This window comes from Hippopotamus amphibius, chromosome 7 (genome assembly GCF_030028045.1).
Source record: "Hippopotamus amphibius kiboko isolate mHipAmp2 chromosome 7, mHipAmp2.hap2, whole genome shotgun sequence".
Lineage (NCBI taxonomy): Eukaryota > Metazoa > Chordata > Mammalia > Artiodactyla > Hippopotamidae > Hippopotamus > Hippopotamus amphibius.
In genome coordinates, this window is record NC_080192.1 from 41,319,392 (window position 1) to 41,347,011 (window position 27,620).

Genomic DNA, 27,620 nt, shown 5'->3' on the forward strand with positions numbered 1-27,620 from the left:
TGAACAACAGAAAAGGGTTCCTCCATAATTTTTGCTTTTTAAATTCCCAAATAAAGTTTTCTTTGTCATGTAGAGTTTTTCAAGTAACTGAAATCAATGTTTGGTAGGTTTCCTCTTCCACTATCTTACTACAGAGTCTTTAGACATACTTACGTTTAAATCTTGGAGCTTCATACAGTCCCTGAGGATCCTAGTTAACTCTATGGAATCCGAGATTCTTAAAGAAAAATATATTCTCTTATTTAAAAAAAATTAATTACAAACACATACATACACAGAAGTAGAGGCTTTTTTTTAAAGAATACTACCACTACCACCTACTTTTGCCAGTTTCTAACCTTGTCACTTGATTCCTAGTTGACTCAGATATAAACATATAATCTTTTCATATTACAGATACCACTACCAGCGCTTCATCAATTTCTTGAAGTGAATTGAGCAAAAAAAACAAGCACACACTTAAGAGTCAATATTTATTCTGATTAATATTTTACAAAATTTTGACAGATTTAATTTAGGTAAGGAGAGCTAATTTGTTAAACACTTTACAGGTTTTTCTTTCCACAGAGTAACACGTTAAGTAGCAAAATAATACTTGGCACAGTTATAAATAAAGAAAATATAAAATAAAAATATTCATAGCTTAAGTATAATAATGATGCTGTTTTATGCCTATTAATAGTTCAAATAAATTCCTGGGAACAACAAAAATAAGGAAAAAATTCCAAAGAAGTAATTCATGTTTAGAGCTGAGAAATAAGTTCCTATTTGCTAAAAGTATCCAATTAAGCTGATACGAACTATTCCCCAAAGGGTCACCTTCATACACAACTTGAGAATGGGGTTAAACTGGTTCCGCACACAAGACCTACAAAATAATTAGACGGTACACTGCTGCATAGTTGGCTCCTGACCATCTGACCATTTCTGAGTTATAAATTTTACTGGTACTATGAGATGGTTAGTACTAGAGCATTAACATTGCTAATATTTTCCATGTATACACTAGTTTTTTTTTTCTATTTAACTGAAAGACATCTCTTTTGCACTGAAAAGAATATTGTACCATAAAGAAAGAACATGGTACCAACACTCTCATCCAAACTCTGAGAAAACCACCACTGTATCTGACTGTTAATAAAAAATGTATTCGATAAAAATTGCAACTGAGTCTTCATGTGAAGTGGCTCAAAATACAAAAAATTAAAACAAATTCTAGCCTTTTATAAATAACTTTGAATTTAAAAATTATCTAAAATTTCCCCCAATTAGTAGTCAAAACTAGCAGAGACATTTGTAAAGTTAACCAATTTTGTACATTCTATGACAAAATGGCACAATGCTATTGCCACCCCACACCCATCTTTTCCCTTTTCAAAAATAAAGTACGTATGCCAATTTTCTAATATTAAAACACTCAAGTACACTAAGAGTAATTTTTTTGATGTATGACTTATGGTCAAAGAAACTACTATATAAAAATGGTACTTGGAAATACTGAACATCAACTATATACATTTTCACTGCTCCTCTTACTAAGGCAAGGGGCGGGTATACCACTAGATTGCTTTAATACCTGTAATCTGCATTTTACAGAGAATACTAATTTTACCAAGCATCAGACATGCAGTGAACTTGCAGGGTATAATGCCTATTAACAGCAATATTGAACATCACCAGAAGCTCATTAGTTATCTCCCTTTTGTTTTTGGCTGGATAAAATGAAATGAGCAGCTTTAAATACACTAACACAGAGACACAGAGAGAAAACTATTTGATAAATTATTTATATACAGATACACAATCTTTACACTGGTCTAGGATCTGTCATTCGTCTGACCACCCTTTCCCCACCCTCCCCCAGCTCATTCCCTCTCACAGGTTTCCCACAGGTTGCTCGAACCACAGTTTGCTACAGCACTTAAGAGGACTAAACCAAGTTTCACTTTGTAAACAGTGTTTACGGAAGCAGTGACGAACAGTTCACCATGAAAGTATGGAAATGCTGCAACAAAAACTCAGTGCATCACGTTTAACAATTAGAAAATCTTTCTGAAACTGTTTTAGACAGCATTAACAAATTTCAAAACATTCAATACTGGGAAAACTGAAACAATCTTAGGGATAAAATTCTTTCTGATAGGTCACTTTTTAAAATCCAGAATATACCATTAGCTTTTCTGGTATTCACATGTGCTCCGTGTACAGAGATCATGCTCCATCTTTAGCTAGACTCCATTATTTTGTCTACAATTTATTTTGCAGTATATCCATTTATCTCTATTACTGAGAATTTTGCATTAACTCATTTGTTCTGCCTTTTCTTGAAAATAGCTCAACTCTTAAAAATTGGACTATTTGCACATTAAATTAAATTCTAATTTATGCTTTACTGGATAGTAAAGTGTGTGCTAGTATACATTCTATGAGGTGTATCATGCACTTAGTAGGGCTTTTAAGTTGAACAAAATAATATGACTTACTATACTCATGCAAGTGCTTTATCAGACCATAAAACCTTAGAGCAAGGTTACTACAAATTATTTCACTGAACTAGAAATATATCAGCACTGCAACAGCTGATAGCAATAAAATATTGTTAGCACATTTTTTGGTGAACATTATTTTCTTGTGCCTTTGAAGACACCTTACAGTAGATCCCTAATAAAACCACATGATTTTCATCACAGTATTTACATGTACATTCTAACACGTACATAATATTAGTCTGAATCAATTTAAGACAATGTTTTTGGAATTAAATGCAATACTAATAGTAGATTGCATCATAAAATTTAGCTGTAGATTGCATCATAAAATTTAGCTGTATACCATAAATTTAGTTTTAGCTAGAATCAAACATTTCTGATCGGTATACCACGTCTGTCAACAGAATAAGTTCACTCTTTCTTCATGAAAAATGTTATGAGAACAAAACCAAAAAGTTGAGTATGCTGTGAATTCCCACATTAAGAACCATTAAAATTCTTTTTAAGATCTTTATTCTTCCCAGAAGTGGCAGTGTGTTCTGTCCATGTTTACTTTTGTTAATAAAAGTGTCAAAAAAAAAGACTGTAAAATTCACTCTTAGCCCTACATATAGCATGCTATTTGTTCAAAGGATGTGGATTCGAGTGTGAGAGAGACACGGACAGACACAATTTTCAGGCACCACTCAGCAATATGCTTCATAGGATAAAGATGCTGCTACACGAGCTGGTACCCAGATCCTGATATTTGGTCATATTCTATTGTATACTGCCTGGTCCAGTCCACGATAACAGGACGAAAGAGGCCACAGCATCGAAATTCAAAGAAGTCTATAATATTCCTTACACATCCATGGCTAAGCACACCCCCACCAAAAAAAAAAAAAAGAATAAGAAAAAGAAAAACTCTATTAGTACAATAATTTAATATGAGTTTAATAAAATTTTACTGTTAAATATATTTTTTTCTAAACTTAAAAGCTCACGTTCCCTGCCAGAAAGAACCTGCTTATAACTCTACAAAATATGTACGTATTCATGTTTCTTCACAGCTCTGACAACACTGATTTTTCTCTCTTGCTAATACAATGGGTTACACAATTATATTTTAAAGTTATTCAAATCTGCATTTCTTTCATTCCTGTGTAATATGCAATTTTTGATAAAACCCTTCCTTGACTGGTGGCTCTTTGGCAAGGAGACAAACTATATGCAAAATTGAGAAAGTAAAAAAGACAAAACAATATCAATAGCATAAACTTGACAGTGTACCTAAGAGTAACAATTTAAAAAAAAGAAATGTCATAGAAAGTTCCTGGAATTTTAGGACTTCAAGAATACCTCTGGAAAAGCAGTCAGTTTTACACCTTATATAATTTATTGTGCCTATGGGAGAATTCCCAAAACTACTCAACTGACTCTATTATTTTTGCTTTTATTTAAAGGTTTACATGACTTCCACAAGCATGCAACAATTAATAGCACCACAAAAGCTTGAAGGTAGTAGACAAGTAGCTTGAGTAAAGCTCAAAGTTTTAAATACTTCATATTATTAGGAAACTACTGTTTCTTAACTTCAAACTGAATGGAAATTAATATATATATATGTAAAAGAATAGGACAATCACTTCAATAAATGGGGTTGGGAAAACTGGAGCCACATGCAAAAGAATTAAACTGGACCACTATCTTACGCCACACAAAAAATAAGTTGAAATGGATTAGACTTGAATGTAAGAACTGAAACCAGAAAACACAGGTAGTAAAAGCTCCTTGACATCAGTCTTGGGGATAAATTTTCGAATCTGACACCAAAAACAATGGCAACAAAAGCAAAAAAAAATAAATGAGACTACATTAAACTAAAAAGGTTCTGAGCAGCAAAGGAAACCATCAACAAAATGAAAAGACAACCTACTGAATGGGAGAAAATATTTGCAAATTACACATCTGATAAGGGGTTACTACCCAAAATTTATAAACAACTCACACAACTTGATAGCAAAAAAGCAAACAATCCAATAAAAATAGGCAGATGATCTGAACAGACATTTTTCTAAGGAAGCCATCCAGATGGCCAACAGACGAGAAAATGCTCAACATCACTAATTTTTAGGGAAATGCAAATCAAAACTGCAATGAGATATCACCTCATATCTGTTTGAATGGCTATTATCAAAAAGACAAAGTACTTCCTAGGTGGCACAGTGGTTAAGAATCCGCCTGCCAATGCAGGGGACACAGGTTCCATCCCTTCTCCAGGAACACCCCACATGCCGCGTAGCAACTAAGCCCGTGAGCCACAACTATTGAGCCTGCGCTTTAGAGCCCCTGAGCCACAGCTATTGAGCCCATGTGCTGCAACTACTGAAGACCACGTGCCTAGAGCCCGTGCTCCGCAACAAGAGAAGCCACGGCAATGAGGAGCCCACACACCACAAAAAGAGTAGCCCCCACTCGCTGCAACTAGAGAAAGCCCATGTGCAGCAACGAAGACCCAACGCAGCCAATAAATAAATTAATACATTAAAAAAAAGAGACAAGAAAAGCAAGTGTTGGTGGGGGTGTGTAGAAAAGGGAACTCTTGTGCACTGCTGATGGGAATGGAAATTGGTGCAGCCACTGTGGAAAACAGTATGAGGATTCCTCAAAAAATTAAAAATAGAACTACTATATGATCCAGCAATTCCACTTCTGGGTATTTATCCAAAGAAAATGAAAACACTAACTTGAAAAGATATTTGCACCCCCATGTTCACTGCAGCATTATTTACAACAGCCAAGATATGGAAACAACCTAAGTGTCCACTGATGGATGAATACACTGAGAAAATGCAATACACACACATACACACACTTAAATAAATTTCAGCCACTATAAAGAAGAAGGGAATCTAGCCATTTGCCATAACATGGATGGACCATGAGGGCATGGTAAGTGAAATAAGTCAGACAAAGAAAGAAATACCACATAATCTCCCTTACGTGGAATCTAAACAAACCCGAGCTCACAGATACAGAGAACAGACTGGTGGAGGCCAGAATCTGGGGATGGGGGTGGGCGAAATGGATCAAGGGGGTTCAAAACATACAAACTTCCAGTTTTAAAATAAGTAAGTCCTGGTGGTGTAATGTACAGCATGGTGACTATAGTTAACACTGTATTACATATTTGAAAACAGCTAAGAGAGTAGATATTTAAAGTTCTCATGACAAGAAAAAAAATATTTTGCAACTGTGTATGGTGACAGATGTTAACTAGATTTTAGTGGTAATCATTTTGCAATGTATACAAATACCAAACCATTATGCTGTATACCTGAAACTAATATAATGTTATATGTCAATTATACTCCAATAAAAAAAAAGAAAATAAAACTAGGTGTGTGGAAATTTTTGTGTCATTCACAGGGCAAATAAAATAAGTAATTTGCACCAAAAAGTAGCTGCCCTACCATCTGGAAATTTCCCTAAATAATGAATCCTTCAATCAACTGTATTTCTTAAAATCTTATTTCAATTTTCTGGATACATTCAATTTTGAATGAAAACTTACAAATTGATGGAAAGGTTAAAGAACAAATACTAAATGTCAGTAGGTCAATAAAGTTTGAATTGCATAATTGAGGAAAACAACGAATATCACAAATTTATCTACAGTTAAAGTGATGAATACTGAAGTTATGGTGAACTAACCAATGCTTCATCTGGTGGAAATCCTGGTATTTGGTATGTTTTATTAACTATTTTACACACTGCTAAGTAAAAGAAATATCCCGTTTCATATCTTATTGCCATTCTTAAAGAAAATACTTCTCTTTGATGTACTCACTAGATATCTGCTGAGTTTAGTTAGTAAGGAACTTCACATGCCAAGAGAAAATATTAAATTTGTAGATATGTACGTACTTGAATGGGCTTTCAATAGATGTTGTTGTGACTTTAAAGTGCTTGTACCTTCTGGCATTCATTCTTTCATTTGTAGTAATACCTAAACATGATATCTAAGAGGCAAAAGAATGCAAACCATTAACTCTGAATATTTAATTTAAAACAAATTAATTCTTAAGAGGTCAGGATGGAGAGAAAAATGATGAAGAAACCTGTTTTTGGCTTTCCATCAGGAGATCATCAAGCTCATTTACATGACATCATTTGACTCTGTGATACGCAGCCAGTTAAACAGGGAAAATATTTAAAACCAGGTTACCTGGCGTTGTGTGTGTGGAAAGGCGGATATTCTGTACCTACACCCTCTCCATCAGCCCCTTTCAGAAGGAGCTTTATTAAATAATCCTAATTAAAAACATACTGATATTTGTAGGTAACAAAATACATACTGATATTTGTAGGTATCTTGAATACATACTGATATCTGTAGGTAACAAAATATTACTATTACAACACACACACAAGTAATGGCACCATTAGTCTAAGCTCACACATATCCAATTGGATGTATGTAAATCAGTAAAGAGAGGAATAAAAAGTTTTGTTGAGAGTAGTACTTTAAGTCAAAAGTTCATAATATAAAAAGAAAGAGGACACAAAACAAACAAACAAAAAAAAAAACAAGAAAGAGGTGGAGAGAAAGAGGGAAGAAGAATAGCAAATTGAAAATTTTAACTCTTGAAAAAATTTAAATTATTGAAAAGTAGGAGTGGTTATAAAGAAAATACACTGTTATCTTTTAAGCAAGGAGTGAATTCTTCATAGTTCTCAGCACACTAAAGAGCAAATACTGCACTTGCACATACCTGGTACATCTGACACATGAGTAATACAGCCACCCACATGAAATGAAAAACACTGTTCAGAAACATCCAAAACATCCAAGGTGAACACGTGGCAATTTGAGTAATATATGTCCAAAATCCATCCTTGGTGTAACTGGTCTCACAGTGGAGTCCCCAGTCTAAAATTGGAGCAGAAGTATTCAAATTTACTCACTAATCATTTAAGTACCGCGTGTGGACATCTGTGGCAGGCACCAGTTAGAAAACATGATCCAAGAATCTAACTGATGACTTTCAATGCAAATATTTTTATACTCTTAAATAATTCCCTTATACATTAGTGAAAAAACATATCAAAAACAGAAACAGAAAAAGAAGCAGGTAATCTTAAAAACAAATAAACAAACCTGTACTATAACCATATACAGTTTTTATTTGATCCATATTGCACAACACTATTTAAAAAACATTTCCTTTATACAAATATAAGATGATCTATATGTGAGACTTCTTTGGAGGGGAGGCGTATAACACAACATCACCCTGGTGAGGGGGGCTTATTTCAAAACAAAATCTACTCTTTGAGAGCTGCTGCCCTGAAGAACTCATGTTATTAGCAGGACTATGCTCTCTCTCAGGTGTGCTGGGCTGCCAGAAATTAGGTAAATATCTCTGACCAAAACTGCCTCTCTGTTAATCTCTGCTTCAGGAAGTAGCCTCCTTTTTCATTAGGGCAATAACAGAGATTATTCTTAATATCTGTGGGAGTAGGAGGACTAGGAAATCATCCAAGACTTATTTTTAAGTCAGTAGGTAATATATCTTTATGCTAAGTACCACCAAACCCTGAAGGACAGTAACTAATATTTTCATTTAAATTCTTTCCAAATTATGTTCTCATTGCAATAAAACCCCATCATTTCTTCTAAAATACTATACCTATATGATCAATGAATGACAATTTACTCTTAACCTTTTAAATATTCTCTAATAGGCAATAATTATTACCACCTTACTCTCCAAAATGTTTCAAGTTCTGTGCAAACTTAACTTCAACTATATTTTCCCAAAAAGAGCAACTAGCATAATCACAAAATCTATAAACTACTAGTGTAAAGCAAGCACGTGATGTGAAAAATATTGGTCTATTTTACCCAGAAGCTTTTCGAAGTCTATTAAAAGCTAATGAACTGAGAATTCTGCAGCCTATACTCTATGTGGAACACGTCTGATAGTTCTGTATCTACTTTTCCTTTATGCTTCATTGCTGTGACATGCCCAAACCATAATTTTCAGTTAAAAGGTGTTTGTCATTACTGTACTTTTTATTAATATGGTAAAGCATGCGTATGCAAACACACTTGTTTCAAGGAGATAAAAAAACAACTAATTGTACTCACAAGAAATACAACCATAAATCATCCAGCAGATCATAAAAAGCAAGAAGAATAGGTAGCCCATAAAATATCTATGGTTGCCCGCACCTAAAGAACAAAACAGAAGCAATTTTTTTCAGCTAAGAAAAACAACTGGAAATACACCTGGGGCAAGGCAGGGGTGGGGAAATGCCATGAAAAGTGAGATATACCTTGGACAAAAATCACATGCGTTATTTGTTTTATAAAATGTTCTTCAAGAAAATGTTTTAACAAAAGTCTTAAAAGAATGCTTATATTTACAAAGATGTAGTGACTGCATGATATTCATTCTGAAGTTGAAAAAGTCTTAATGAACCAAATAAATCACAATTTTGAGCTTTAATTCTACTGTTTGCTTTGAGGTTTAAATAACTCTGTTTTATCTTTACTTTTATAAACTTTATAATCCAACTTTTTAAAAGCTTCTCCCCAACAGAGTCATACAATCTTTGTAATGTTTCCTTCATGTCCCCTCATGAAATCTCCAAGGCCATCTCTCAGACCACTCAGAATCTCTCAGTTCATTTTCTCAGACTATACCAATCTTGAACACTGAGGTATGTAGGGCTCTTATCTGTCATTCTTCTCTGCCTCTGTATTTAACAAACTTTACATATTTTTTATTTCCTCACTTTCTTTAGTTTCACTAAAAAACAACACAATCTGTCTCCTTATTGATTTCATTGTTATTCACTGGAGAAAACAGGAAAGAGTAGGCACCAGAGAGAACTGATAGACAAATTATACCAATCTTTTCTAGACACTGATTTTACGATGTCTTTTTCCCTCTCTCACAACTGAGTTGATGTTCTGTCAATAAGAAAATAATTGGTGGAACGAAGGGTATTGTATGGGGCAAGAATGACTTTCTACAGCTACCTTAATATGGTACTTTGTTAGTTACCAAGAGTAATTTAAATGAACAATATATTTAGAAATTACTAATAAAACTTACCTACACAGTTACCCACCCATGGGCAATGATGGTCGAATTTTGCTATACAGCGGTTGCACACACCACAATGTTTGGACCTCACTGGTTTCCGTATCTGTTAATAGGTATGTTAAAAGATTATGAAAAGCACTATACCTAAGAGAGGAAAGCTGAACATTTCATTTTCTCAAAATACAATTATGAGAAAAAAACCCTATATTTTTTGAAAAGGATTATACCAAGGTTTCCAAAGGAATAGAACCAAACAAAAATCACTCTTGTTTAATAAAATTTCAACTGCAACAACAAAGATGAAAAGCATAAGGCTACTCTAAAATATAAATTCCTACGATGGGGCAGAACCATCAATTTACAAAATAATTAAGAATCAAAGACCAATTTGCTATTGCAATGAATGGTACTATATTTAATTTACAACCCTCAAATTCCTCAAATATCACTCTTCAGTCTTCTTAATGAAAATTTATTGCAATTAATGGCCATAATACTGATTGCTGCTTAATAAAAATAAGTTGTTTCTTAGTAAAAGGAAGGTCAAGTTAGAGGTGAATAAAAGAAGCTTTTAAAATTCAAATCTAACAAAACGTCTTCTCAAAGTTAACAAATCTAGCAAAAAAAACCCGAGTAAGTGTATACATCTTTCTTTCAGTGAAAGAAATCTGAGATCTCAGATTAAGGTACAGCACTTTCCCTGCTGAACTGCATGACCTTATCTAAGAAAGTACAACATGCTTATTTAAGAAGTTTAGGCAACCCCTGTTTGCTCTATTAGTTTTCAAAAATATAAAATACATTATTCAGGTCTTGACAGGCAATAAAGAACTCATGTTTATGATGCCTAACTGTTTCAAGTGTTGTGAAATGTTTCTCTCCACATTATTCTAAAGCAACCAAGTGAATACAAGAACTCATTAGTGATCTTCAAAGAGCTGCTAGTCCCAATGCTGGATGCATGACAAGAGCTAAAGTTATTAACCCTTGCTAGAAACAAATTTTAAAACATCCTTTGTTGGTGTTTCAATAAAAGCACTGACATTTCCCCAATAGCTTGCCTAAGTTATACGCTGTTCTGAGGTACTAAGAAAAAGGCATAGGTACACTGTGTGGTTCTTACGTGCACTAAAATAATCTGTGGACCCAAGAAAAGGCTAAATTATTCTTCACCACAGATATGAGACTAAATCTATTAGCAGAAAGAAATAGGATATATCAAACAAACTTTACTCTTACTTCCAACTCTCATCTAAGTCTCCCCTTTGGGCAACAGCTGTCAATGAATTCTGCGCAAACACTGACACAAGGCTCCTGGAACACAACAGTTGCCTCAGTTTACTTACAGGGCAATTCAGTTTTAGGAGATCCTGATCTTACATGTGTCTTGTGTATTTTTCAGAGTGCAGGATACCCATATAATAACAAATACTTCTGTCAATTTGAATCATTTTATAATAGGACGTGCTCTTTATTTTACGATATCAAATTATCTATCCAGAATTACAGAACTTACAATAACATAATATATAATAAAATGTTTATATGATGACAAAAAATCTTATTCTTACCATCAGATATTTACTTAATAACAAAACCATACTGAGCAACTCTATGTAAAGAATCTGTTTGCCACATGGCAAAGACATCAGCAATGTATACTTGACTTTGTAGAACAGAATAATATTTTCACAGAATAGTAGAATATAAAAATGTTCTAATTGTTAAGAACACAATTCTGTAAATTACCCATTGTAAAGTAGAGAAACAAAAGCCTTTTTAAAGCATGCTTGAAAATACAAAAGAATCCAGTCAGTACCCTGAGGTTGTTATCAAGAGTAAAGCAGTATATATTTTGAACATCCAAAATCATAACTGTTTGGTCAAAGAATGTTAAGTGAAACAACTTAAAAGAATCTGCAGAATTAGAGCTTAGTTTCAAACACTCATTCCAGAATCCTAAACTAGTCAAGTATTTTATTATCATTCAAATGTTAAGATATTAGTTCAGTTGTAGTGTATAACTTAAAGGTATAAAAGAGCATTTAGTTTCAAGCATGATTTGGAGATATTTCCATTTCCATGTAGCGAAACATGGTTTAACCACTGTGGCAGTCCATACATTTTCCACAAGAATTATAAAAATTAAGCAGAAAACCATTAAAACACAAAACAGTATTATTCTATAGAAATCAGATGTCTCTAGTAATAAAACAATGTCCGTATCACTATACCAGATGCCATAAGTAAATGCTATTTTATATATTTTACAAATTTCATATATAGCTTTACCTAGACCTGGTTGAATATGACAACTTTTAATATCAATAATAAAATAGTGCTCTAAGTTGCATAAACACTCTAATACAGATGTAAAACTGCTCTAACTGAACCAGTTTAATAGCTATCTAATCTCTCACTGTGAGCTTTAAATATAAGAATAAATATTCTTAAAATGTAATTAGGATAACAGTATATTGGGGAATCATAGTAAACTTTTGATTTTCAATACTTTATCACTTAGTTTTTTATTTGTTGAATTACATTTTCAAAGAGAATAAGAATGAATACAAATGAATGGCACCACTGAATCAGAAGTGCAGTTAAGGTCTACCGTCAGGGGAATAAGCACACAGGGAAGGAGACATCTTTCACCATCTTTCCTCTTGTATCATGATCTAAAAGGCGTCTGGGGGGATGGGGCAGAGGGGGGCTCATGAAAAGTGCTCAGTGAGAGAAACTGTCCTGGTTTCCCAAACTTCCTATGCTATGTCCCTGCTAGACAAAGAGGAGAGAGGGAAGAACAAAGAAAAAAATACTACCAAACAGGTACTGCAGAATATACTGAGGTCCAGACTTCCTGTCTCTGCAAGTTCAACTATTGTCTGTGAATTAAAAAAAAAAGTGTTTTACTCAAAACAGAACACCAACTATTGTGCCATCAATATGAGTATCAATATACACTACTAAATATAAAATAGATAACCAACAAGGATGTACTGCATAGCACAGGGAACTATACTCAGTATTTTGTAATAACCTATAAGGGAAAAAGAATATGAAAAAGAAAAATATATATGTATGTGTGTATATAATGCAATCACTGTACTATACACCTGAAACTAACACAACACTGAAAATCAACAATACTTCAATAAAAAAAAATATACGAGTATCAGCAAACATAATGTTCATTTTTAATTAACCAATGTTTTCAGCTGAAAATAATAAAATCTCTTCACTTACTTCTATTTCATTATATGAATATAAGAATTTTATTTCTTGGATATATAAAAAAGCAACCCTAAACTTAGTTATGGAAATATTTCTCTGAGAATACAACTAAATTATTCACCCTAAGAACTAGTCTGTATATGTTTTGATGATTAAGAGATAAATGTAAACCTAAATTCAATAAAGAGCTGAATCTTCAGAGCTGGATTATGACTAAGAAAACATGGCAAATCAATTACCAGTAATGTCTAAAGAATACAAAAACATAAGCATAGCATTCTTTATGCAGCCTAGAAAGGGGAAGATTAGACCATAAGAACCTACTAGTGTTTTAATCAACTGTGGACAGGAATACTTCATCAGGATTTGTTTTGTTTTCAGAGACTGGATTAAACAGCTTTTAAAATAATCTAACTGCCTCTAGTCCAATTCTCTACATAATGTGACATCTTTGGATTATAAATTCAGTTTCTTAAGTATCTGAGCTATAGATGAGGGGTGCCCTGGATCATATATACAAATACTTCACTTATTAGAACAATATATCTACACTATCAACCAGTTTATTGGCCTTCTAATTTACAAGTACATAGTCATTTAACAAACATTTACTGAATGCATATTTATTTGCTGAAGGTTTACAGAGATGTTTAAAATATTGCATTTGTTCCTCGAAACAATCATAATACTTATAAAGGAGAGAAACATGAAATTTTAAAATGTCATGGAGGTGCAAGGACAGGCATCACAAGAGCACCAAAGGTGAGCACTAATGATACATAATCTTGGTTTGGTTTGAAATTTCCAGCTTCCTTCTTTCTACGATAATATCTGCTAAAAATACTGATAATCTGGCAATAAAACATACATGACTAGTTAGATTGTATCTTGCTACCTTTTTTTTTTGTTCTTCTGTAGCTTTAATAATCCCTGGATCTGATTTCCAAGATTTTCCAAAATTGTAGAAAAGTGCAATACTATTCGCAAGGAATGGAAGATGGATAAATAAAAAGTTGAGATGTGCCTAAAGTTAAGGAATCTAAAGAAGCAATGAAAACTATTTATTATTATAGGTAAACTTATAATCTGTAAAATTTTATCACACACACACCAAAAAACCCTACAAAAAATACAAGATGGTTTATTTATTATATCAAAATAGATTACATCTATACATGCCAGTCTATTACATCAAAATAAATTTCCCATTGTGCTCATAAGTAAATGTAAAAACTAAAAATGTGAATTGTTTATAAACTTTAAATCATGCAGGGCAGGCTTATCTGACACTTTTTAGAAGTCAGTGAATACATTGTTTTTAAATGATCATTATTTCCTTTGACAAAAATGAAGGGACTTCTCATGTTCAAAGTAAACAGTAATGTATTATCAATACTTCATCTACATGCATTAAAATCTACCAAACACTTAGATATCATACCCATTTAAAAGATTGTTTTTACATTCTCTCCATTGCCATTTTGCCCACATTCAAGCTGACCTTAATGTTAGAAAAGGTATTAAGAACCTTGCTTAATAACAGAAATAGCTTCTATGTTTACATTTTTCTACCTAATGAAAGTATAAGAAATGTTCTAGGCACTTATAAGTGAAGAATCAAAGACTATTTTCAACAACACTGGGAAAAATAAAGCAATGTTGCTAGAGCAACACATTTTTGGGACACAAAACATACCATTTTCAAGATTTTACGTAGGTACAAAAGCTGTCTGCAAAAATTCCCATGAGAACAGTGCCCTCCCTGTACCAGGGAAGAAACGAAAAGCCTCATCACCAAAGCCGGGGATGGACACTGACAGACAGAGGTATATGTGTGTTCATACACTGACTGCACTAACCCTTCTCTTCCACTAATCTCCCCACACAGCTCCTAGTCACATCCCCACAGCTGACTGCCCCTAGCCCAAACCCTTTGTCTTGTCATTTCTTCACAAATGTATCATTTCTTTGTCTAAAAGGCATAAAGATTCCTACTCTGGTCACTTCTTCAGGTCTTCATTATTTATTAGGGCCTTCATGTACATGTAAAAAAAAAAGATTTAATAAAACGTGTATGCTGGAAAATGCCCTGGTGATCCAGTGGTTAAGACTCTGCACTCTCACTACGGAGGACCTGGGTTCAATCCCTGGTCAAGGAACTAAGATCCCACAAGCCACAGGGTACAGCCAAAAAAAAAGAAAAGAAAAAAGAAAAGTGTATGCTTTTCTCCTGTTTAAAAAATATATATATACATATATTTTTTTCTCCTGTTTAAAAAATACATATATTTTATGTAGTACATGTATCATACAAAAATTCTGTAAGATTTTTGGACAGTATCATGTATACACACTCTTTACATTTCTCATGAAGCACTGGTAAGAAAGAAAAGCTTCATGAATGAAACAATCTTACATTTGTTTGGTAAATACCCAAACACTAAAACAACCACTTAACATACTGGAGGACAAAAAGGAAGAAGAAAAAGTAGTTAATATCACCTGCCATATATGAAAGTGATTTCTCTTTCTCCAGTCCCCTATTCACTCCCAACTTTCACCATCCTTATTCCACAAAGCCCATGAGTACAGCCAGGAGAGAATAAACAGAAAGTCAAATCTTCAGCTCTTCCAACAGCCAAAAATCGCTTAAAGCTGGATAAATATATGTGCAACAAATGCTGAACTGTGGCATTTTCCAGGGCAGTATCTTTACTTATTGTAACAGTTTCAAAAAGTGCTAACATATAAATACATAGGTCAGGTTCTTACAGGCTGGATTAAATTTCCAAGGAGCTAATTAGCAGCTCAGTAAATGACTACAGATTTGAAAGGGATATTCAGGAATTAAATATCAGATGAACTTAAAGAATTTCTTTGCTTGTTTTTTTAAAGGTAAAGAGATTAGATATTTTCAAATGGTAGTTTAAATTTAGCTTTAGCAATAGATCAGAGCAGTTAATTTTAAGCATTTAACAGAAATAATTTTTTGGTATGGTTGTTTTTTGTAAACCCTTTATCCTGATGAAAATTAGAAAACACTAAAAAGCATAGAAACCAAAACAATAACTCCGCAACCTAGAGATAACTCCTTTTATTTCTGATATCCTGCACTTGTAATCATAACTGAGATCACTGTGTACTTATTAACATTAATAAAATAATATTTATCACTGACTACATGCCATTTAGGCTGCACGTTTAAAAACCCTACGATAAAGCCTGCTGATATCCCCATGACAAAACTGAGGCAGTGGTTAACCAAGCAGTCTAAGATTCAAGAATGGATTAAAGGTGGAGCTGGTATTAAAACCTAGGCTCTTACAACCTATGCTATTCTGCATCTCCAAAGTGCTCTGCAGAATATCCTGGGTCATGAAATAGTATGGGAACAATATCTTTGGGTATGAACATTTTTAAAGCTTGATATGTATTTTTATACCATCAGATTATTTCCAGAAAGATACACCAATTTATAACCCCACTAGCAATGCATATTTGTTGATTACTACGTTTGCATTAGCATTGAGCAAAGGAAAAAAGTTGCCAATTCAGAGGCAAGGGAAGCACTATTTTATTGTCTTAATTTGTATTTACATTTTTATGCTTAAACATTCCTCCAATTAGAAATAAAACAAGTATTTGTCATCAACGTTTTCATTTAAATGTTTATGGAGTCTTTTTTTCCATTTAACTCTTTCATCTACTTGGATGTCATTTTGATGCCTGCTGTAAAATGCAGCTCTAACTTATAACACCCCCCCAAATGAACCAACAACAGTAAATCAAACCAATCAACTGACTCGCAAAATACCAGCAACAACTTCGGAAAGAGGACAAGCCATACCATACCATAAAGTTCAAACTGGAGGTCAAAGAAAGAAGATTCTGGTGAGACAGGCTGCCTGGGGTAGTTCTTAATCCCACTTTCATCTTTATTAGTAGTATGGGAAATGCAGATGAAAAGACAAAGTCAGAATTCTTTTCAATATCACCCTTGCCTTCTGCTATGGACTGAATCACATCTCCCCTTTTCCAAATTCATATACTGAAGCCCTAACTTATAATGTGACTGTACCTGGAGATAGCCTCTTTAGGAGATAATTAAGTTAAATGAGGTCATAAGGATGGGGCCTTAACCCAACAGGACTGTGGCTGTAAAAGAAGAGGAAAGGAGAGAGATCTCTCTCACTCTCTTCCTGCCATGTGGGGACACAGTTGGTCCTTGGTCCTCACATGGCAGGTGACTGTCTGTAAGTTGGGAAGAGAGCCTGCACCTGAACAAAACCATGTTGGCATCCTGATCCAGAACTGTGAGAAAATTAATTTTTGTGGTTTAAGCCACCCACTCTAGGATATTCTGTAATGTAGCAAAGATCTAAAGAAGTCATTTTTCTCAAACTTAAATAGAATTTCAATCAAAATTGCATTAGGCTTTTTAAGTAGAAGTGTGAAGGGCCAAAAAGAGGTAAGATATTCCTGAGAAACAAAAAAGCCGGGAAACTTGGCCTACCAGATAGCATGAATTAAGAATAAAGCTACAGCAATATGACAATACAGCACTGGTACAGGCAAACAGATCAATAAACTGAAAAGAGTACAGGAAACTTGATAAATACTGAGGTAGATACTGTAACTGAGTGAGGAAAGGATGTGCTGGAGCAATGAGTTCTCTAATGAGCAGAAAGGAAGATACTGACCTCCCCCGTCACATCATTCATTATATACAGTAGTCAAATACACCTGAACTAACAACTTTTGTCGGAGTATCTTTAAGGACTTCAGAGAAACCTGCACACGTGCACAAAAAAAGATACACAAGAATATTTATAGCAGTATCATTGGAATTAATAGAAGGTAATGACTGGATACCTGAAGATAGGGATTAAAAAGCTTCGAAAACATGAGACGGAAACTAGGAGAGCTACATATAAAACTGAGGAAGTCCTAAGAGTAAACTATAGGAAAAAGTGCTCAAGAGAAAAATGCATAGGAAAGAATGGAGAAAATGACAATTTTGCACTCCGTTTCATTCTTACATATGTAATGACCCCAGGTTCCAGAAGTTTTTCACACACACCTTTGGTTTAAGAAGCTTAAGACCTGACTGAAAAATAATTTATTTTTAGATATAAAATTCCTAATAACCTATTTCAAAACTGTTGCCAACTCAATAAACAGTAGACTATATTGTTTTTGACAGTGAATTTCAGAGTTGTTGATTATTATAAAAGAAGTATGGTCAATGAACAAAATTTTTAAATAATAAAAATCACAAGAAAATCACTCACAAATCTCACACCCAGAAATAATCACAGCTAAAATTACATGTACTCACTTCCAGCTCTTATCATTTGCACATCTTAAAATTAGAATCTCTCTGTAAATACAATTTAGTATTTTTTCACTTGTTATAAGCTAAGTATAAGTCCACATCACTAAGTCTTAGAAAAGCATTTTAATGGCTCTTTTATCCTGTACCATATGTTGCATAACTGATAAATCTATCCTCCTATTCAGACTGGACATTCAGGTTATTTCCATTTTTTCCCTATTATATTGTAAATGGTACTATGATAAACATCCTTGTAAATAAATCTTTGATCTTACCTCTTATTATTTACTTACAAATAACTAAGAGATCAAAGGGTATTTTTAAAGCTCTTTCTACAGGTTGTTAAACTGCTTTCCAAGAAGGTTTAGGAACTTAAAGATTATGTTCAGAGTAGAACATAGAGCATTTGAAGATATACCATATCAGGTCAAAGAGCTGGGTTCAACATCAGAGTCTCGATGATAACCTAGCTATGTAACTCTGAGCAAGACATACAACTTCTCTGAACCTCAATTTTTCCATCAGTTAGAAACCTGCATGATGATTTGTGTGATTTTTTTAAATCTCAAAGAACTGTGCTGAGAACCAAGTAAAACAATGTATCTGAAAGAACTATAAACCAAAAAAGCATCAAACAAATATAACGTGTATATGGGGTAATACTTATTTAATGAACAGTAAAAAAAAAAAAGAGCAAGAATTTATTTATAATAACAAATGGTTTACATCAAAATACATTATCACCATGAAAACACTTAAGCTGGGTAACATATTATGAGAAACTAACTTTTATACAGTTGATTTTCATGCCTACTAGCTATAATTTATTTGTAACCCCATAATCAATATTTACAGTGCTTTTGTGTCATTTGTGAGTATGTGCAAAGCAGCAAGAAATGAGTCGCCCTATGCACACATTCCCAGCTGAGTTAAATGAGGCATACTTTGCCTTCTTGCTTAGCATCTGTGGGCTTTCTGTTGGTGATTCTGCTGTTTAAAATGGTCTCCAAGCACAGTGCTTAAGCACCCTCTGATGTTCCTAAGCACAAGTCTATATTCACAGACTATATAAAACTCTCTGGCATAAAGTTTTCAGTATTTGGTAATTTACTAATTATTCTGCTTTTCTCTACTTACATGCAAACAGATTAAGAGCACAGCAACAGTCTAAAATTAGAAATTTTTTTTAGAAAATTTTTCCTTGAACATAAAATTTACTGTCCAATTTAGGAAGCAAAGTTAGAAAATATGTCTGGAATACTAAAGTCATTTCAGAGGTCAGTGCTTTTTATAAATTTAAAATAGATGAGGTAATGAAAATGAGCAGATATGTTTTACTCATTAAATGTTCCAATAAGACAATTCTAATGCTTAATAAAATCCCTGAAGAATAATTTTTATATCAAAGTATAATACAAGCCCAGAATGAGCCAGTGAAATCTGCCACATGGAAAAATTTCAATAGACACTATGCTAAGAAAGTATTTAAAAGTACTATACTTTCTGAAAGTAATCCTATAATGCTGTGAAAATGTAAGAAGTGCAGTTACAATTGTGTGGCTCAGTTTCACAAAGAAAATAAGCATATTTTGTTTTTCAATATTTTGTTTTTGTCTAATACACAAGACAACTTAAAAAGAATACAATATTATAACATGCAAGACTGTGAAGTGAAACCAGGCATTAATATTGTTCAGAACAGTTAAAAGTCATTGAATACTGCATACCATTTAAAATATCTTATATACTTTTTATAGCAATGTTTTGAAAAATGATTTATGAAGACATTTATGACATATGTACCTTTATTATAATAAAACAGACTATCTTACTGATTAATTTTTTCTATTAAAAATATCAAAAGTTGACATTGTCCTTATTTCTTTGATACATACATCTGCACACACACATTTACAATGTCACATTATATTACTTTTTAAAAGTATAGTACACTGAAATAATTTGCTGAAGTTGGCAAACATCTGAAGATACAGCATTACATGCTTTTCAAGAAGCAAAAGAGAGAAATTAACTACTACCTATCACAGCAAAATAGTAAGTTATGAGTTAAGAAAATAGAGAAAATAATTTGATACTAAAACATGGAAGTCACAGTTCCATAGAAAGGTTCAAAACATGTGTTATAGAATCAGACAAATATGTTTCCACCCTGCTTTATTAGAGATTAGCTATGTGACCTTGGGCAAGAATAACAGCTTAACCTATTTAAGCCTAAATTTTCTCATTTATGAAATGGAGACAACAGTACTAATATATAGGATGTCTACTAAATGGAGCATCAAGTATTTAAGAAAATGCCCCTTAAAAGCTCAATAAATGGTCACTATTATTTTTATGACTGATATTGTTATTAAAAGCAGCTCCGAAAAGCAATTTATTAAATATGAAACATTTAAAAACAACACATTAGTTCATACTTATTATTTTTCTAGAAATACCATTTTACTGCAGCATATCATGAGCAGTTCAGCTCTAACGTTAAATTATTATTAAACATTTGTTTAAATAACAAGCAAAAAATGCTTTAGGTAAGACCTTTATAACTAAAGGATATCATTCCAAAACCAGAAGAACCACGTAACATACATCCAGAATTTGGTTGCCAAATATATTCCAAGGGGCAATGCACTATGCATTGAATGATCAAAAAAGGATCTGTAAAACACAAGAAGTTTTATAAAATTTGAACTCTGTATTTCATTGTAAAAATGAATATTTATTTATTTAAATGAAAATTACATACATTCCACAGAGTAAACTCTTAACAAGACCCAGAAATTCAGGATGCTTAAATATGAAGAGTGTTTTCATAGTAATCAATAAGAAATTAGTGCACACTTGAATGACTTAGCAAGAGTCTGAAGTTACTTTCAATTCATCAAGAATTAAAATTATATTCTATGTACTTTTCAACTTTAGAATTTCATTGTATTCCTATTCTCCTAAATCAATAACTCATTTTAGTATATACAGTAACTCTATCATCCAGCATATTACTCACTAAAGATACGTTATAATTTTAACAAATGAGCACAAAGCAATCCCCAAGTTTTTCTGTATGTTTCATCATTATTTCTCCTTACCTACAAATTCCCGCTAAGCTTTCAGCACATCTTTTCAAAGAGAATGAACTGGCTAATTTGGAGGAATTAAAGGTCATTATTTACAGCATTTAGAATTTGGGAAAAATAAATACTGATAATTTTATTAAACATAAGCAGCATAAACCATCCATGTACACTAAGTAGGAACTATTGGTGAACTGCTGCTTGTAATACTCTGTAGAGCACCTAGAAACACTAAAATGAGATTAATTACGTAGAATTAAGCCTCTTCCTGACAGTTACCACATCAGTGCACTACCAGTCACTCTTATCTGTATCGTGAATTATTTTCAAAACTCTTTTGAAATGCTGATGAAAATAAGGTACTAAAGGAATGGAAATTAAGTGGGAAGTTCTGGATCATAAATGCCTGCCTACTTTGCTGGATGGGCAACTTTAGGGCAATAGGATCTAAGGATGAGAAGAAAAGAGAATGATCACAATGTTTAAATAAAAAGGAAGGAGAAGATTAAAAAAAAAACAAGCCTACTTCACGTGCTTAGACTCTACCTTGTGCTAAAACCAAACCTCTTTCTTGCATGACCTATGACCAAAGAAAATATAATTCCTATGGAAAGCCAGGCTCAAGCATTATAGTTACCCAGAAATAAGCAATATATACTACATTTAGAGTTCAACAAACTTGAGTCCACTTCTATAGAAATGTTTTAAAACTGTATTTTACCCTTAAAAAATTATATGTTAGAGAGAAGAAAGATGGCAGCGAAGTAGAAGGACGTGGAATGCATCCCTCTCCACAGATGCATCAGGAGTACAGCAAAAGATGCAATAATTCCCACAGAGAACCAGCTGCACACCAGCAAACGACCTCGGACACCAGAAAGGACTGTAAAGATCCCGACATAACCGTGTAGGAAAGAGGGGGTTAAAAAAAAAGGAGAAAGAGGAGGAGAAGAAAGGAAAGGGATGGGTCCCACACCCTAGGGCGGAGGGATCTGAAACAGAGGGAAGACTGCTGAATTTGGGGAAATGTCCCTTATCTGATGGGGAAACCTCTGTCTCTCTCTCTCTCTCTCTCTCTCTCTCTCTCTCTCTCAAGCCTGAGATGGACAAAGGAAGGACCCCTGTGGGCCTGGCTAATGCACTCAGGGATAACAAAGGCCTCTGGGCGGGGCTGGCCTAGAGTGCCTGCAGCCCAGAGCCAAAAGTCTGCAGAGTGGCCCAGCTCTGGAAACACTCTGTTTATACCTCAGCCACCGGCATCCCTCTGCAACAGGCACCACCACAGCCAACTGAGCTGCTGTAACCCACGCAGGGCACCCTCGTGGAGTCATAGCAGGGGGGAAGAGCCATGGTTGTAGTCACTCTCTCGGCCTGAGCCGCCCAAGCCTCCGTGACCCAGACAGGGAGCCACTGGTCACTCACTCCCAGAGGAAGGAGCCACTACTGTATACTCTCTCTCCCCACACACCGGTGCTTACAGATGAACAATAAAGGGAGCTCTGATGGTCACAGAGTAATACAAAAAGGCCAAGGCGGGTAGAAGGACATTTACAGCTGAGACCCCAAGGAAACAGAAATATTATTATTAATTCTATTGATTTGGTCCATTCTGGGGTCAGTTCTAATTTTTTTTTTTTTTTATTTTCTTACTTACAATCATAGTCTTAAGGGATCTACACGTTTTATAACATACTTCTTTTATTCTATTTTTATTCTATTTTTATTTTTTAGAATTTTTATATATTTCTATTTCTAGCTAAATTTTTTGTACTACTGACTGTATCTCTCCTACCTTCTTTTCACCTCTATCTTTTATACATTTCTATTTCTCTCTTTTTCTTTTCATATTTCCAGTCACACTACGCTCTTCTGTTGCCGTCTTCTATCCTTTTGTAGTTTATCTTAATATACTTAAAAGCAATATTATCGGTCTGCTCAGTTTCCTTGCTTTATTCTCCAGATGACACACTGCTTTCGTTTTTATTATTAGGGTTTGTCTTTATCTTAGTTCTAAGCATAACTGTCTGATTTTGTTCTGAGAATCTTCAGTCTGTCTGGTGGTACTCTTGCTCTTTATTATATTTGACCCTAGCTTTCAAAATCTCCCTGGATCTGTGTTTGTGTGTATGAGGTTTGTTTGTTTCTTTGTTTGTTTGTTTTTGGTTTTGAATTTCTGTTGGTTTTCTCTTTGATTGTCTGATGGCATACTGGGGTTCTTCTGTCAGGTCTTTCTAGTGCTTTATATTCTACTGGATTCAGTATTTGTGTGCCTTACACATGTATGTGTTTCCTAGACTTAGTATTTGTTTGACTTGACATTCTGCCATGAGTCTGGGGCTTGGACAGTCTTCTTTAAACCCCTTTATTGCAAGGATAAGCAACCTGTGAAGTCTGGACTACTCCATCAGAAGTCAAATTGGAGGCTCTGGGGAGGGAGCACTGAATCCAGGATGCTAGACTACTAGGGAGTCCTCACACACTGGGAAGTTTAACTGCAGAGAACTCTCACAGAGCCCTGTATCAGAGTCTAAGACTCAGCTTTGTCCAACTGTCTGCAACTGCCAGTGCTGGACACCTCACACCAAACTACAAATGACACAGGAACACAAACCCACCCATCAGCACACAGACTACCTAAAGCCATATTAACCTCACAGATACCCTAAAACACACCACCTGACACAGCCCTGCTCATCAGAGAGAAAAGACACGGAGCGACACACCGGAAAGCAGACACCAGACCCCCTCACCAGGAAGCCTACTCCAGACACTGGACATACCCCACCACAGGGGGCAGAGGGCAGAAACAAAAGGAAATACTACTAGGCAGCATAGGGAAAGGAGATAGCAAATCCTATAAATTAGACAAAATGAGAAAATAAAGAAATACCATGCAGGAAAACGAGCATAAAAAAACCCCACATGACCAAATAAATGAAGAGGAAATAGGAAAAATGCCTTAAAAAGAATTCAGAGTAATGAGTGTAAAGATGATCCAAACTCTCAATAACAACATACAGAAAATACAAGAAACAGTTAATAAGGACTCAGAAGAACTAAAGAGCAAACAAACAGTAACGGACAACAAAATAACCGAAATTAAAAATACTCTAGATGGTATAAACAGCAGAATAACTGAGGCAGAAGAACAAATAAGTGAGTTGGAAGATAGAATGGGGGAAATAACTGCCACAGAGCAGGAAAGAGAAAAGAGAATAAAAGAATGGAAGACAGTCTCAGAGACATTGGTGACATTAAGTGCACCAACATTCGAATCATAGGCATCCCAGAAGAAGAAGAAAAAAAAAGGGGGTCTGACAAAATATTTGAAGAGGTTCTAGTGGAAAACTTTCCCAACATGGGAAAGGAAATAATTAATCAAGTCCAAGAAGTGCAGACGGTCCCATACAGAATAAACCCAAGGAGATATACACCGAGGCACATATTAATCAAACTAACGACAATTAAACACAAAGAAAAAATATTAAAAGCAGCAAGAGAAAGGCAACAAATAACATATAAGGGAAAACCCATAAGGATAACAGCTGACCTTTCTACAGAAACTCTGCAGGCCAGAAAGGAATGGCAGGATACACTGAAAGTCCTGAAAGAGAGAAACCTACAGACAAGAATATTCTACCCAGCAAGAATCTCATTCAGATTTGACAGATAAATCAAAAGCTTTACAGACAAGCAAAAGTTAAGAGAATTCAGCACCACCAAACCAACCTTACAACAATTGCTAAAGGAACTTTTCTAAGCAGGAAACACAAGAGAAGGAAAAGACCTACAAAAACAAACCCAAAACAATTAAGAAAATGGTAATCGGAACACACATGTCAATAATCACCTGAAATGTAAATGGGTTAAATGCTCCAACCAAAAGACACAGACTGGCTGAATGGATACAAAAACAAGACCCTTCTATATGCTGCCTACAAGAAACCCACTTCAGACCAAGGGACACATATAGACTGAAAGGAAAGGGATGGAAGAAGATATTCCATGCAAATGGAAGTCAAAAGAAAGCTGGAGTAGTAATACTCATATCAGATAAATTAGACTTTAAAGACTATTACAAGAGACAGGGAGGACACTACATAATGATCAAGGGATCCATCCAAGAAGAACATATAGCAGTTGTAAATATCTACGCACGCAACATAGGATCACCTCAATACATAAGGCAAATGCTAACAGCCATAAAAGGGGACATCGACAGGAACACAATAATAGTGGTGACTTTAACACCCCACTTACATCAATGGACAGATCATCCACAGAGAAAATAAATAAGGACACACAAGCTTTAAATGACACATTAGACCATCTCAACTTAATTGATGTTTATAGGACATTGCATGCAAAAACTGCAGAATACACTTTCTTCTCAAGTGCACGTGGAACATTTTCCAGGATAGATCATATTTTGGGTCACAAATCAAGTCTCGGTAAATTCAAGAAAACTGACACAATATCAAGCATCCTCTCTGACCAAAATGCCATGAGACTAGATATCAATTACAGGAAAAAAACTGTAAATGATACAAACAAGTAGAGGCTAAACAATACACTATTAAACAACGAAGAAATCACGAAAGAAATCAAAGAGGAAATCAAAAAAGATCTAGAAACAAATGACAATGAAAACACAACCCAAAACCTATGGGATGCAGCAAAAGCAGTTCTAAGAGGGAAGTTTATAGCAATACAGTCCTACCTCAAGAAACAAGAAAAATATCAAATAAATAACCTAAACTTACACTTAAAACAATTAGAGAAAGAAGAACAAGGAAACCCCAAAGTGAGCAGAAGGGAAGAAATCATAAAGATCAGATCAGAAATAAATGAAAAAGAAATGAAGGAAGCAACAGCAAAGATCAATGAAACTAAAAGCTGGTTCCTGGAGAAGATAAACAAAATTGATAAACCATTAGTCAGATTCATCAGGAAAAAAAGGGAGAAGACGCAAATCAACAGAATTAGAAATGAAAAAGCAGAAGTCACAACGGACACCACAGAAATACAAAAGATCATGAGAGACTACTACAAGCAACCATATGCCAATAAATTGGATAACCTGGAAGAAATGGATAAATTCTTAGAAAAATACAATCTTCCAAGACTGAACCAGGAAGAAAGAGAAAATATGAACAGAAAATATGAATACAATCTTCCAAGACTGAACCAGGAAGAAAGAGAAAATATGAACAGAACTTTTCACAAGGATGGAAATTGAGACTGTGATTAAAAATCTCCCAACACACAAAAGCGCAGGGCCAGATGGCTTCACAGGCAAATTCTATCAAACATTTCAAGAAGAGCTAACACCCATCCTTCTCAAACTCTTCCAAAATATAACAGAAGGAGGAAGACTCCCAAACTCATTCTACAAGGCCACCATCACCCTGATACCAAAACCAGGCAAAGATGTCACAAAAAAAGAACATTACAGGCCAATATCACTGATGAATATAGATGCAAAAATCCTCAACAAAATACTAGCTAACAGAATCCAACAGCACATTAAAAAGATCATACACCATGATTATGTGGGGTTTTTCCCTGGGATGCAAGGATTCTTCAATATATGCAAATCAATGTGATACATCATATCAACAAATTGAAGGATAAAAACCATATGATCATCTCAATAGATGCAGAAAAAGCTTTTGACAAAATTTAACATCCATTTATGACAGAAACTCTCCAGAAAATGGGCATAGAAGGAAATTTCCTCAACATAATAAAGGCCATATATGACAAACCAACAGCCAACATCATTCTAAATAGTGAAAAACTGAAAGCATTCCCTCTAAGAACAGGAACAAGACAAGGGTGTCCACTCTCACCATTATTATTCAACATAGTTTTGGAAGTGTTAGCCACAGCAATCAGAGAAGAAAATGAAATAAAAGGAATCAAAACTGGAAAAGAAGTAAAATTGTCACTCTTTGCAGATGACATGACATTCTACATAGAAAACCTGAAAGATTCTACCAGAAAACTGCTAGTACTAATCGATGAATTCAGTAAAGTAGCAGGATACAAAATTAATGCGCACAAATCTCTTGCATTCCTATACACTAACAATGAAAAAGCAGAAAGAGAAATTAAGGAAACTCTCCCACTTACCACTGCAACAAAAAGAATAAAATACCTAGGGAAAAACCTGCCTGAGGAGGCAAAAGACCTGTATGCAGAAAACTATAAGACACTGATGAAAGAAATCAAAGATGATACAAACAGATGGAGGGACACACCATGTTCTTGGATTGGAAGACTCAACATTGTGAAAATGACTGTACTACCCAAAGCAATTTACAGATTCAATGCAATCCCTATCAAATTATCAATGGCATTTTTCACAGAA

The 27,620-nt window shown here is 34.4% G+C and overlaps 1 protein-coding gene across 1 annotated transcript in view; it reads right to left on the reverse strand.

Annotated features, from left to right (window-relative positions):
* Window positions 1-468: 468 nt before the first annotated feature.
* ZDHHC17 (zinc finger DHHC-type palmitoyltransferase 17) overlaps window positions 469-27,620 on the reverse strand; it is a 94,056-nt gene continuing 66,904 nt past the window's right edge. The window contains exons 10-17 of the mRNA XM_057742412.1: window positions 20,732-20,834; window positions 13,719-13,841; window positions 12,412-12,474; window positions 9,599-9,692; window positions 8,626-8,709; window positions 7,247-7,404; window positions 6,399-6,493; window positions 469-3,346 (exon numbers count right to left, since the gene is read on the reverse strand). Coding sequence (XP_057598395.1) covers window positions 3,208-3,346; window positions 6,399-6,493; window positions 7,247-7,404; window positions 8,626-8,709; window positions 9,599-9,692; window positions 12,412-12,474; window positions 13,719-13,841; window positions 20,732-20,834 — 859 coding nt within the window. The 3' untranslated portion in view covers window positions 469-3,207. The remainder of the gene's footprint in view (window positions 3,347-6,398; window positions 6,494-7,246; window positions 7,405-8,625; window positions 8,710-9,598; window positions 9,693-12,411; window positions 12,475-13,718; window positions 13,842-20,731; window positions 20,835-27,620) is intronic.